Source organism: Centrocercus urophasianus, unplaced genomic scaffold, assembly GCF_019232065.1.
Source record: "Centrocercus urophasianus isolate 14NV4802_14NV808 unplaced genomic scaffold, USGS_Curo_1.0 seq_32, whole genome shotgun sequence".
Taxonomy (NCBI): Eukaryota; Metazoa; Chordata; class Aves; order Galliformes; family Phasianidae; genus Centrocercus; species Centrocercus urophasianus.
The window spans coordinates 6,409,656-6,422,915 of record NW_024884889.1 but is presented as its reverse complement, the minus strand read 5'-3'; the positions used below and the strand labels follow the sequence as shown (position 1 = coordinate 6,422,915).

At 39.5% G+C, this 13,260-nt stretch overlaps 1 protein-coding gene across 4 annotated transcripts in view; it reads left to right on the top strand.

The window, feature by feature from the left end:
• The window catches only part of KLHL2 (kelch like family member 2), a 58,403-nt gene extending 45,635 nt beyond the window's left edge, over nucleotides 1-12,768 (top strand). For 2 of the 4 annotated variants that reach the window (XM_042829725.1, XM_042829728.1), the window contains 10 exons: nucleotides 163-272; nucleotides 1,445-1,561; nucleotides 2,476-2,625; nucleotides 3,314-3,431; nucleotides 4,592-4,789; nucleotides 5,477-5,578; nucleotides 6,440-6,601; nucleotides 10,668-10,808; nucleotides 10,901-11,044; nucleotides 11,666-12,768. In XM_042829725.1, coding sequence (XP_042685659.1) covers nucleotides 163-272; nucleotides 1,445-1,561; nucleotides 2,476-2,625; nucleotides 3,314-3,431; nucleotides 4,592-4,789; nucleotides 5,477-5,578; nucleotides 6,440-6,601; nucleotides 10,668-10,808; nucleotides 10,901-11,044; nucleotides 11,666-11,694 — 1,271 coding nt within the window. In that variant the 3' untranslated portion in view covers nucleotides 11,695-12,768. The remainder of the gene's footprint in view (nucleotides 1-162; nucleotides 273-1,444; nucleotides 1,562-2,475; nucleotides 2,626-3,313; nucleotides 3,432-4,591; nucleotides 4,790-5,476; nucleotides 5,579-6,439; nucleotides 6,602-10,667; nucleotides 10,809-10,900; nucleotides 11,045-11,665) is intronic. The other 2 variants (XM_042829726.1, XM_042829727.1) reach the window with 2 other exon arrangements.
• The last annotated feature ends 492 nt before the right edge of the window (nucleotides 12,769-13,260 follow it).

The following is a 13,260-nucleotide window of genomic DNA, read 5'->3' as shown; positions in this document are numbered from 1 at the left end:
TAAGTACTTTTACCCTATATGAAATGTTAAGCTGCAGCTTCCAAGTATGATAGAGTAGCATATATATGGAATCATATTCCCTCTTTTTCTTCTACTACTCCAGTGCTTGGTTTGCTATGACTTAGCACTCTATGTTGATGTACTTTTTTTCCCTCCAAACAGAACAGCACTTTTCTGACGTTGTGCTTAGTGAAGAATACCTCAATCTTGGTGTAGAACAGGTGTGCAGTCTGATATCCAGTGACAAACTTACAATTGCCTCAGAAGAGAAGGTAAGTCCACCTATATTACACTATTCTGATTTTTCTTTTGTGTAAGAAAGTAAGCTTTTTCTTACTGCTCCTAAAAAAACCATCTGGATGAATTCGTTGTTTCCTTAATGAAATCAAGCACAAACTGTGCTAGTCTAAAGGATTTTTCCCAAAAGTGTTGTCAGTTTGGTGAAAATTGATCTCCACACGTGGAAATCCTACAATTGTATGAAATCCCTTAAGCCTTTGTTCCTTGAAAAAACAAAGTCAGTTAAATGGGAATTCCTTCTCATCTTCAGCAGAACAAGGAGAGTTCTTGCTGTGATTGCCCATTTTTAATGAGGCTGTTTAGACGAAGTGAAAATTGTGCGTTGTAAAGGAGATGGCTTGGTAGCTTGATACTACCAAATTTGAAGTTGTTTAAGTTCTGCTTTAGCTAGATCTTACCCTGCCAAAGCTTGTGGAACTGATCTGTGAGTCTAGCAGATCTCCTTGAGCCTCAAGTGATTTTTTGTTTGTGTAGAGGCATTTGCTTTGGGCCTTTGAATCTGGCAGTGAGCAGTTAAAAATCTGTTATCCTTTTTCCAATGAGTACGTAGTTTGTAGTGACATCTCTGCTCAAATGAACTTAAACTGTATTTTAAAGCCTGTTTCAGTGCTGATAATGATGACTCAGTTGTGTTTCGTGTTAAAATATTTTTTTGTAATGGGGAAACAATCTAAGAATCATCTGCTTAAAGTGTAATTAACAAAGTCAAGTTCCCATAATACTCTGAAGCTCCAGATGTTGTTACAATACAGTACTAATAAGGTTTTAATGCTCAAGCACCTAATGAACTGTTGTGAAATACAGGAGAAACTAGACTTGGTGCTGCTTCTCCTGCTAAGTCATTTGAGTGGTGGCGTGGCGTGTCGGTTCTCTAAGACAAGAAGAGAAGCATGAGCCTTGTGATAACTCTGCTGTACTGTTTGTTTAGACAGTATTACTGGGTTTTCAGTATTAATGGTATCACTGTGTGCACTCTGTCAGTGCAGCACAACTGCCCTTGATTAGATAAATACAGAAATAATTGGGGCTGTAACTACTACGGTCTTATGTTAGAAAAGTAAAAGCTAATGTTGGAGACAGACTGATACTTTTTGTACTCACGGATTTGTAAGTCAAGGGACTTGCATTTGTTTGTTTTTGGAAGGTATTTGAAGCGGTGATAGCATGGGTAAACCATGACAAAGATGTAAGGCAGGAGCTAATGGCACGCCTGATGGAGCATGTCCGGCTGCCTTTGCTTTCCCGGGAGTATTTAGTTCAGGTAAGCAAAAAAGAACACTAATTCTTGAGCACGTGAACACTTGTTTATTTTTTTTAATGCCAGGTGGATAGTTTTACATTTAAACAACGGTGTCACGTAATGCACTGCTAATGGTAAAAAAAATAATAATAAAAGAAACCACTACCACATGTGCACACGTGTATGCATGCACACAGTCAAATAAGAGATTGCCACATAGAGGATGCCACGTGTAATTTATTGCTTTGGATGACTGCTTGTCATGGCATACTAATAGGCTGAACGATTTAATTTTCTAAGGCCAGGATAGCTTTCATTTGTAATATGATCTTTGATACAAATCCTAAGAGGATTTTAAGTTTAAGAATTATGTCTGTTAAATTGATCAGGGCTTGGTGACAAAGAAAACGTTTCTTTACCTGGTTCACATATGTTAATTCTGTGAGATTACGTTGACTACTTTGGTGTCAGGTCAAATATTTAACACTGAAAATGCAATTTCACCATTAACATTAATTAATAGCTCCAGTAGTAGGTTGCTAGTATCTAGTTTTAGAAATTCTGTCTTTATGAGATGAATTTCTTCCACTTTGTTGTTGCAGGCTGCTTTAAATTCTTTTCTCTCCTCCAGTCTACCTTTAAGTGTTTGTACTTGAAGAGCCAAGAAAGGTCTGATTGTGAGCAGTTGCTTGCTATTGTCAGATGCTCTTTCTTCCACTTACTAATTAAGAGAATCTGTATCCTCTGATTTCTTCTCAGTGACTACATATTGCCAACACTCACATACATTTGTGCCTAAATGGTTAAACTATTAGTAGAAAAATAAGATAATCTGCATTTTTTTTCTGTGATACAGGCCTTATTACACTTCAGAGTAAGATTTGTTTTGCTTCCTTAACGTGCTCAGATCTTGTTAAACTTCTGTTAATAAACAGAGAGTTGAAGAGGAAATACTGGTTAAGAACAGCAGTGCTTGTAAGGATTACCTCATTGAAGCTATGAAGTATCACTTGCTGCCTACCGAGCAACGAGCTCTGATGAAAAGCACTCGAACGAAACTGCGAACACCTGCCAGCCTTCCAAAAGTAAGAGCCTTGTTTTTGCAATGCACTTAATTCTTCAAATTCCATTTTAACAGATGTGACAGCATTACTATCACTCAGTCCAGTAAAATAAGTAATAGCAGAATACACAAGGTGATGATCCTGTTGTTGACAAAGTAAGCCTGGTTTAAAAATAAAATTAAATTAAAAAATGGACCCGTGCTTCTGAGTCATGGCGCTTTATTTTGTTCCAAAGTATAAAATTCTGCTCATTTAAAATAAAGAGTGTGCATGTGTGTGTGTATAAAATGTTCTATCCAGTGATAAAGAAGTTTTGTTGTGCTCTTATGGCAACTGCAATAATGGAAAAGGAGATTCACTTTTTTCCTAGCACTTTTACCTCCAAGGAACCAAATATGCTGTTCTATGATGGATGTTCACAGTGCCATTGAACATCACAGCTACCGAATTCTCCTACCTGCATTCTGAGTATGAGGTGAAAATGGAGCAGAATTGTGCCTCGTTCATGAGAGCTTTAAATTCTTGTTACTGCCTGCTTTTGTACCTGAGATATTTTCTCTGGACAGAGTTAATAATTGTGTTTTTTGAAAAAGGAGTTATGCCTACATTGCGAGGCCCAGATTGCTTTTCTAGGAGGATCACCCTTTGGTTTTTAAAAACAGGTGCTCTCATATTTACAAATACTTAATAAATATCATCTCCCTTTCAGTTGATGATGGTAGTTGGAGGACAGGCACCAAAGGCAATTCGCAGTGTTGAATGCTATGATTTTAAAGAGGAACGCTGGCATCAGGTGGCTGAGTTGCCTTCCAGAAGATGTAGAGCAGGTAAATAATGCCCAATATTTTGTTACGTTGATTCATGCTTCAGACTTCAGCTGTTCACATAAAGCTTCCTACTGTATTTCAAACAGTAATTGAAAATAGTTATCTGAGAAGAGCCAAGTCTTCAGTGATCATCCGTAAAATTTAAATCATGGAATCTTAGAACAGCCTGGGTTGAAAAGGACCACAAAGCTCATCCAGTTTCAACGCCTTGCTGTGTGCAGGGTCACCAACCACCAGACCAGGCTGCCCAGAGCCACATCCAGCCTGGCCTTGAATGCCTCCAGGGATGGGGCATCCACAGCCTCCTTGGCAACCTGTTCCAGTTCCTCATCACTCTCTGGGGGAAAAACTTCTTCCTAATATCCAACCTAAACCTCTCCTGTCTCAGTTTAAAACCATTGCCCTTGTCCTATCAGTGTCCACCCTCATAAACAGCCATTCGCCCTCCTGTTTATCCACTCCCTTCAAGCACTGGAAGGCCACAATGAGGTCTCCTTGGAGCCTTCTCTTCCCAAGCTAAACAAGCCCAGTTCCCTCAACCTTTACTCATAGGAGAGCTGTTCCAGCTCTCTGCTCATCTCAGTGCCTCCTCTGGACCTGCTCCAAGAGCTCCATGTCCTTCCTGTGCTGGGGGCCCCAGGCCTGGGTGCAGTGCTGCAGATGGGGAATGATGTACTTGCTAATCTAGATAGACACAAGTTTGATGATTTGAATTTAATTGGTATTTCAGTTCATAATCTGAGAATAAATTACATCAACTGCCAGTGATACAGAGGATAAATATATGAAAATACTAATACATTATGATAATTAGCAATTCTATTACTAACATACCTTAGTATTATTATGTTAGATGACGAATGGGAAGAAATGACCAGCTGATACCAAAAAGGTGAAAGTGTGATCTTAAAATATTTGAGATAGCTAAGCAAGAAGAAATTCAGTAAGCATCACTTTCAGGAGCGTGAGCCATTAATAACAAAAAGTATCACAACTTCTAGTACTTAAATTGAAGGAAGTGTGGCTCTGTGACAGTGTCAAAAATCTGTGTAGTGAGTACTGTAAATTGTGTCCAGTATCTGCATACCTGAAGTACAGAATGAAATGATTCAAGAAACAGATGAAAATGCTCAACTTTCTTCTTTGTTTCCCTGCTCTAGGAATGGTGTACATGGGAGGCATGGTTTATGCTGTTGGTGGTTTCAATGGTTCATTAAGAGTTCGCACAGTAGATTCCTATGATCCGGTGAAGGACCAGTGGACCAGTGTTGCTAATATGCAAGACAGGAGAAGCACACTGGGAGCAGCTGTATTAAATGGACTTCTCTATGCTGTGGGAGGATTTGATGGGAGTACAGGTATCTTTGCCTTTACTTTCTGTTGATAAGTTTTCTCTACTCATGATGCAACTGTATCAAATATGAATATCTCTTACCTGTGATGAAAGGAATGGTGAGGATAGCCTAGCACCTTGTGGTTGGAGCATGCTTTAGTGGTCTCATCCTTCTACCCAGTGCTGAGCTGCAGGCTGTTCTTTTCCATCTAAGGCTTTAGGCATATTGCCTGGACAAGTTCCCTTTCAGCATTACTTGTACAGTCTAGGTCCGTACCTCAAGGAGCCTGTGAGCAGAAAAATTACACCTCTGAGTTTGTGTCTGGTGTAAACAGGGTTATAAACAATGTTGTCTGAACTGTGGGAAAGCATACAGTCATTTGCTTCACAGGTATGTTAAACCTTTTGTCTGGAGGTTCTTCCTTTAATAGCTGCTACTGATGTGTACGTAGTAGAGAACGTTTTATTTAAAGAGAAATAAATCCCAGGAAAAATTTTTCGAAGTTCCCCAAGCTTTTACTGATTTGTCCATTTGCAGACACCAAGAATGTGGTGACTGTATTTGGCCAGCTGAAGGATACCAGTTGTACCTCTTGCAAAGTAGTTATGTTTAAAATTAATTTGAATTGACAGATATCGAGAACCTTCTGGAAGATACACGACATGTTGCATCTAGATTTGTAGAGGACTTAATGTTATCTTGTTTTCACAGGTTTATCATCAGTTGAAGTTTACAACTTAAAGACTAATGAGTGGTTTCATGTAGCTCCAATGAACACAAGAAGAAGTAGTGTTGGAGTGGGTGTTGTTGGAGGTAAGTTGACAAGTAACATTAGAAATGAGGAGGAGAAATGCAATCATTTACCTTACTGCCTTTTTTCACCTACTTCAGATTTTGGTTTCCTCTCAACCCTGTCATTCAAATGGTGTGAGCTCAACATAGGCATTCTACTTTGTTTTGGCAAGCTTTTAGCATAGGGTTTTCTTTTTTCAGGGTTTCAACTGTGTATCAGATGTGCCTAAGGCCAACCAACAATACGTGCTAACCGTGCGTGCTCTGTATTATGCATGTCAGCAAAGATAAAGAGCCTGTTTGCTGAAGCAGTGAGCATTGAAATTGGTCTTCAGTGACGTAACTCTGTACTGTTAACTCTGTTATCTGTGGGTGACTGGCGTTCAAGGGCAGCTTGGTGGTGAATAGCTTGGTTGTTGCTTGTGCAATGCACAGCCAGCTTGTGTGTCCTAAAAGAGTTTTAGGCACTTTTTCATTTTTTAACTGCATAGGAGCCACTGCTGTTCCTTATCTAAAAATGGAGAGTATACTAGTAATTTTCATCTGAATTTTTTTTATGTTTCTAGGGAGCCTTTAAGTGAGCTAGCAGTGTTGGATACACTTGAATTAGTTGGCTTTTGAACAATTCTTAGTTAAAACCAGAGTCAAGTGCCCTTATATGTCAGGTAGGCAGTTCAAAGTCTTTTGACTTGCGCTGTTCTTGTTAGATACAAAAGCTGTCTTTTACCTCCTAAAAATGACAAGAACCACAGTGTATTATCGTGAACTACGTGCGAAAATAGGAACTCACAGCAACTGATTGATACAAGTAGTGGGCAGCTAACTCAGAACAGTGACTTTCCCTTTGCATGTTTAACAGTGTACTTACTCCATGTGCATCAGAAATGCACAGGTTTTTCTCGCTTACCTTCACAGGTAAACTGTATGCAGTTGGTGGCTATGATGGGGCATCACGTCAGTGCCTTAGTTCAGTCGAATGCTACGATGCCAATACAAATGAGTGGAGCTACGTGGCAGAAATGAGCACTAGGCGGAGCGGAGCAGGTGAGCGAACAAAAAGCAACAGCTGTAGTAAAACTGAAGCAGATCTGTGCTTTTAGATTGTATCAGAAATACAGAAGGTAAGGTGATGTCGGAGTCTAATGAAAAGCATCAGTCTCAAATGGCAGGCTTATCTGAGGTTATAAACACAGAAGTGTCTTACAGAGTAAGATTCAGTCTGTTAAGAGTAAATATTTTCCCTTGCTTTTTCATACTTTTCATACTCTTCCCATAGCTTCTCAAGTTTACAGTGAACTACGTGTGGTTACTACAGTCACTGTAGTAGTAGCTAAATAAGGAATTATCACAATCTAGATGTCTAGGATGAGAGATGTCATTTCCTCCAAGATATCTTTTTGCCAGTGTTGGGCTGATTTATCTAGTAGCATTGTCAGATGCACTTTTCTTGTGAACCATAATCTAGATTTCCACCTCTTCAGAGGATTCGTTCTGCATTATAATTTACTGCAGGGAATTTTGTCCTTGTTCATCCCTAAGTTGGTATTACTGCTTTCATCTTACTACTTCCATTTATGTGCCCTTCATTTCATCCTCAGTAATTCTTCCCACCACCTGATGTTCACACCCTTTAGATATGTACAGATTACTATGTTGTCCTTCCGTATTTATCCAAGATATATCCTTTTGTTTCTTTAATCTTAAAAATCCCTTCTTATTTTTTTCATGGATTTTTTTCCCTTTGGGATTCTGAGTATATATATATATATTTCTCTTCAGAGACATTGAAAATGCCTGTGGTATTCTGCTCTTGCTTAATGAAACGTTGTTTCCAGAGCTTCACACTGACTTCAGCATTTTCATTATCTATTTTGGACTTGACTCTCATTTACTGTTCACTTTCCTCTATTTGTCTTTTGGTATTTCAGGTTTTTTCAACTCGCTGAAGTTGTTTTATTTCTGTAGATGCATCCAACGTGAACTTTTTCAAGTCAAATTGTGCAATATTATTTTTCTACGTTCATTTTTTCACTTAGGTCACTTCTTTGTCAATTACTCAGCGGTGCTTTTTAGCAACACCTTTCACATACCTACTGGTGATTGTGCTAACCTGCTTCACAACTGGAAAAGATGTTGCTGCAAATAAAATGGGTGGCTTTCCTGTGTGCTCTGTAGATGACTGAATCACACAGAATCACTGACAGTTGTCCCAACTTTTCGTCTTGCCTTCCGTTATTCTTTATTAATGTTGAGTAGCTTTTAAGCTATGGTAATGATGTTTGAAGTCAATCCAAATTATTTCAGTAGGCATTATATAGAAGTATTAAAATCAGTACTGAATTTAAGCTACATAGTTGGTCATATTTCCTTACCGCCCTTACAATACTAGCAAGCAGACCGGTCTGCTACTGCTAGCAATATTTCTGTGGTTTTTAAATGAAAGTTAAGTTAATGAAAGAAGTCTGATATGGTACTGTGAAGCTTCTAGTTACTTAGTTGGTGTATCACGAAAATAAATCCGGGATTAAAACTTGGCCAGAGCTGCAGTAGGCAGTTGTTTAATATTGGCGAGTTTTGAGGAAGATGTTTATATAAAACAGCCGAACTACTTGAATGATCACAGAGACAAACAGCGTTGGTGGGCTGCTAAGAAGGTTCATTTTGCAGTCTTCCAGCAACACCCTTTTATCTAAGTTTAAAAAATAATAATTAAATGGGAAAAAAAAAAAATAAAAATGCCACAACCTGTTTTTGCAAGCTGTCATTGCACCTGCAGCCTATTTTGCCTATTTTCAGATTTTTCTTGGATTTTGAGCTACTTCTGCAAGTCTAAAATTTAGTGCCTTAAATGCAACAGCTGCAGGGATCTTTCTGCCCTGCCCCTCTCCTCCTGTCCCTCGCCTTACAGCTAAGGACCTTGTTCATGTAACTCTGCTGCTTCTTATCTCATCCTCTGTTTAAAAAAGAAATAGAGAGGAAAAAGGTAAATTCAGTAATTTCAGATTCACGTAATTGAGGAAAATAATCCAGTGTTCTTTGGGGCCACTCTTAAATGCATGGAAAGTTTCATTTGTGCTTGGGGAAGAGCGGGTGGTAATGTGGAAAAATCGTGGCTGTTGACTGAGCTTGTCTGTCAGCCAGGTATCTCAAAGCTCTAGATCTGCTTCAGCTGGTGACCAGCCCTGGTGTTTTAGGTACTCGCTAAAGAGAATTTCGTTCCTGCATTAAATCAGGGATCTCTGTTCATCTCAAGGAACTTGAGCCCATCTCTGCTGTTCCTTCTGCTTCACCTTCATTCAAAAGCCACTTCAGAGGTGAACCTTCAGTTCATCTTCCCGAGTACCGACTGCATCTCTGTTGGTCAGTGTGGGGACAGATCTGTTTCTGGCAACAAGTTGGGATGAGGAACTTCAGATTCAGATGTAGGCCATTTGGGAGGGATGAGAGAGATAAGACAGGGTCCTGAAAATGGGCAGGAAAGAAAAGTAACAGGAGAACTCTGAAGACATCAACAAGAAGATCCAGGCGGAGGGAGCAAGAAATAAGATAGGACTTGGAAACTGGGGGTGGGGTTAAGGGAAAATGAAGGACCAAAGAGAAATGAAAGACGTTTTTAAAAAGGAATTGCCAAATAAGAAATGGCAATATGGCAAAAGAAAACTATTTACACTATGTAGGCAGGTCAGAAACTGGAGAGAAAATTCAGGTGGGGAAGAAAAATAGCAATGAAGCACATTCTTTATGGTTGTTTGCTTGATCTGTATCACATCACCCATTCAAACTAAAAATCTTAGCCATCCTAGCTCCATAATGTTTAACCATACAAAAGATGAATGCTGTATTATCCTGTCTAATAAAGAGAGTGGGAGAAAGAAAAGCTGTCACTTAGTACTGTGACATGATAGCTAGAAATAATAGCAATCCAAGAGGAATTAAATGAACTGGGATGGGTAGAGGCGAATGTCAGTCGTGAACGGCACTGGCAGAGTGCTGGATAGCATGATGTATAATCAGTGTCAAATTAAGAGCTGCTTTTCAGATTTGCAGTACTAATTAACTCTTCCATGTTTCCTTCCTTTTTTCATTATTAAAATCTGTTGGTTTTCTTAATGAGCAAATCGTTACTGCAGAGTTATTTTCTTTTCACCATGTAGGATAGGAGTGGTCCACACTTGCAGTCCTAGGGATACATTTTTTAAAGGTGTTTCAGCTGGCTTTTAAGGTCTCAGAACATTTTTTTTAAGCCCAACATCCTTCCATAGTAATGATTTTTAATTAACTTTGTGGTCCATCATTCACAACTTTTAATGCCGAAAAGTTGTACTTGTGAAACCTAATATGTTTGGGTTATAATAGTGCATTATAAAGCCAGGAATAAACAAACAGACCTCCCTTTTTGTTTCCTCTGTTACCATCTTTTCCGTATGTGCAGTCTAACTAGCAAGTAGGTCTTGGACTAGCTACATTTATTGCTTCATCCCAAGCTTATAGACTCATAAAATGTTGTAAAGTAAAGGGGACCGTGGGAGTAAAGGAGATCCAAAAAATACTTTGGGATAATTTGGAGTTTTGTGTTCTAGCAGAGGAAGGTACTCACTGTAATTGCTTATTTTGTTTCATACATGTTTATAAGGTATTCCAGCACTTCAGTGGAGGCATTCCTATTGTTTAATGTCTGTGCACTCAGCTTTTATCCTCCATACTGCACAGTTTCTACTTTCTAAAAATTCAGTTAAGCCTTTATCACTTCATCAGATTTCCTTTACGTTGAATTGAGCATACTGTGTTATTTACTATCATTTCTAATTAGTCCTAAGCTCCAGCCATCCTCCTGGTTGTGCTTATCATTTTTTGATCCAAAATCTTCTACATGTTATGTTGCAGAACACCTCTGGTCTATAATAAGGATGGGCATGCAAGACATTTTATCAGTGTCTTGCATTACTCTACTGTCTCTTTATGTATCCTGACCCAAATGTCTTCTGAAATAGTTCCTAACATTGGATGAATGATTTATTTTAGCAGACATTTCTTTGGTTGATTTTTTTTTTTTTTTGGTATCAGTCAAATGATGCTGTGGTTAATTTGGAATGTTTTCACGTGTTCACAGGTGTTGGTGTGTTAAACAATTTACTGTATGCGGTGGGTGGTCATGATGGTCCTTTGGTAAGAAAAAGTGTGGAAGTGTTCAACCCTGTCACCTGTACGTGGAAGCAGGTTGCAGATATGAACATGTGCAGAAGGAACGCAGGTACGTACAACAGTCACTGCTCATGCTTTCATGGGTGTGAATGAGCTGATCATTAATTTTCATAATTGGTTCCCTGTCTTTTTATTTTTTAGGTGTTTGTGCTGTAAATGGGCTCTTGTATGTAGTTGGAGGAGATGATGGCTCCTGTAATTTATCAACAGTGGAATATTATAATCCAACAACTGATAAATGGACAGTTGTGTCATCTTGTATGAGTACAGGAAGGAGCTATGCAGGTAACGTTGTCTAGGGTTTGTTTTTAAGACTTTTTACAGCATATTGAACTGTAGTCAGGATAAGAAACTTGATAAAGCAAGCTTTCCAGCACAAAGTAGTGTCGAAAATAAAAGCTAAGAATAGGTACGAAGAATTTCATGGTTCATTTCGAATAAAGACTTCAAACAATCATTCACTAAAATGAAAGAGATACTGAACTGTATTGAAGAAGAATTTAGCGTGCAATGATGAGTTAGAAGGTTGCAGTGTGACTGGTCCCTTTTTTCCTCGGGAGAGTTTTTGTCATTGTCTCAACTTGCAGCGGTCCAATTCTGAAGCTCTCTGTGGGAAATTGCTATTTAGAAAATGAGGTGTTGTAGGAAGCTTCTCCTTTACTAACTGCAGTTTCGTAAGTTATAAGTGTATGTAAAGGATATATTAACTATAAGGGTAAGGTTGATTTTTTTTCCAAATAACAGAAACATTCAGAAATTGACACTGATTCATTTAAGTTTGTTATGTAATCGATGTGCTGTTAAAAATAAATGAAGAACATAGTAATAGCCTGCAACGAGCATCATATTGAAAAGCTGTGCATGATTCTGTTTTCCCGAGACCTGCACCTTTCTCCCTTGCTCCAGGTGTTACAGTTATTGACAAACCGTTATGATCGACGAGGGGATTTTCAATTTGATTATGCACTAGAAGCAGTCTTCAAGTGTATTTGAAGTGACTGAGTACCTGAGCACTTCTCTACTTGTAGCTGCGCCTTGAGTCACAGTGGAAGATGTGGCTGTGTACAATTAGAGATGATGGATGATGAAGATTACTCTAGGCAGAAGCAATGCGTGGGACTGCTCTGCGGCTGAACAGGGGCAGTGTAGTAGGACCGTTTCTTTTTATACTGCAAGATCTTCAAACACAGAAGCCACTTTCATGAGGACAGACTTATGTCAGTTGTGACTGAGAAACAGATTGTCAGTGGAGAATGGTGTGTATTCTGGTGGAAGTAAATTTGTCTTATTTTTTCCAGAGACTAATAATCATATTTAAAGAAACGAACCGTCAGTCTACGTAGTAGGTATGGAATTCCACCTCAGTAATTCAAGCTGGCATGGGGGGAATCTGTTTCCTTTTATATAAAACTTTTGTTACATAACTATAATATGTGCATAATGTATGTGTGAGCATAAGTTGCTTTCTATTGCAACTCTTCAAAACCCCACTTTATTATTTATAATTTGGCACAGTACTTTGGATATGCCCGTACGATGTTGTACAAGAGAGTTGTATTTTTTGATATTTAACAATACTTACCACTACTAATTCCCACAGGAGGAGATCAGAGATGGTACAATGATTCTTGAACAGGTCTGATTTCGAGGTCTTTTTAATAAAAACGTTGTCTGTACTTAATGTTTTTCTTTTCTGTTCAATTTTGGTCACGTTTAGATGTTACTTCTTTCTTACCTTTTTATGGGAAAGGTGATTTGGCATGAAAATAACTGAAAATTTATAATGAGTGTGTGAAATTAAGTTGAACTTGCATGGTACTAAGGTCTCTTAATGCGTGTAACCTTAGCTTCTGTTAGCTAATACTGGATATGCTGTATGTGGCCATGTTCATAGAGCAGCTCGTTTCTATTCATTCCTGGATCGCCTCCTTTTAACACGACCAAAGTTATTGTCATAATTGAGATATTTTCTTCAAATAAACAGTTTGTATATGGTTTCCTAATGCCAACCAATTGCTTAAAGCTCGTGTTTCTCCACACCATGAGGGAAGAGATGTGTGGGGAGGAAAGCAGTGACTCCACCCTCGGGTCAGGGAAGACTGTGAGTTTAGTGATGGCTGAGGGTGGGAAGGGGTGGGTGTTTAATGAATGGGGTGGCTCTGAAGGGGTTGCACTCAAGCCACTGTACTGGCGTTGTAGTTTCCCGTTGTTAGGGGGATGCCTTGCTGGCCCCAGGCCCTGGCTGGAAGGAGGAAGCTTCCCAGGCGGAGAGCAGCCGTCACCGGGCTCAGGGCAGCACCCCGCCCTGCCCACCTGCGGGCCCGCCTCCTCCTCATCACCTCGCGCACGTCACCCGGCCGTCCGCCCGCCTCATTGGCCGCGCGCCGAGGTCTCACTATCCTCACTCCACCCCTCCAGCCAATCGCCGCGCCCGCACGGCAGCTCCGACCCGCCCCCTCCCACGCCTGACTCTCCGCCGTCGCCTCCCGCTGACCAATGAG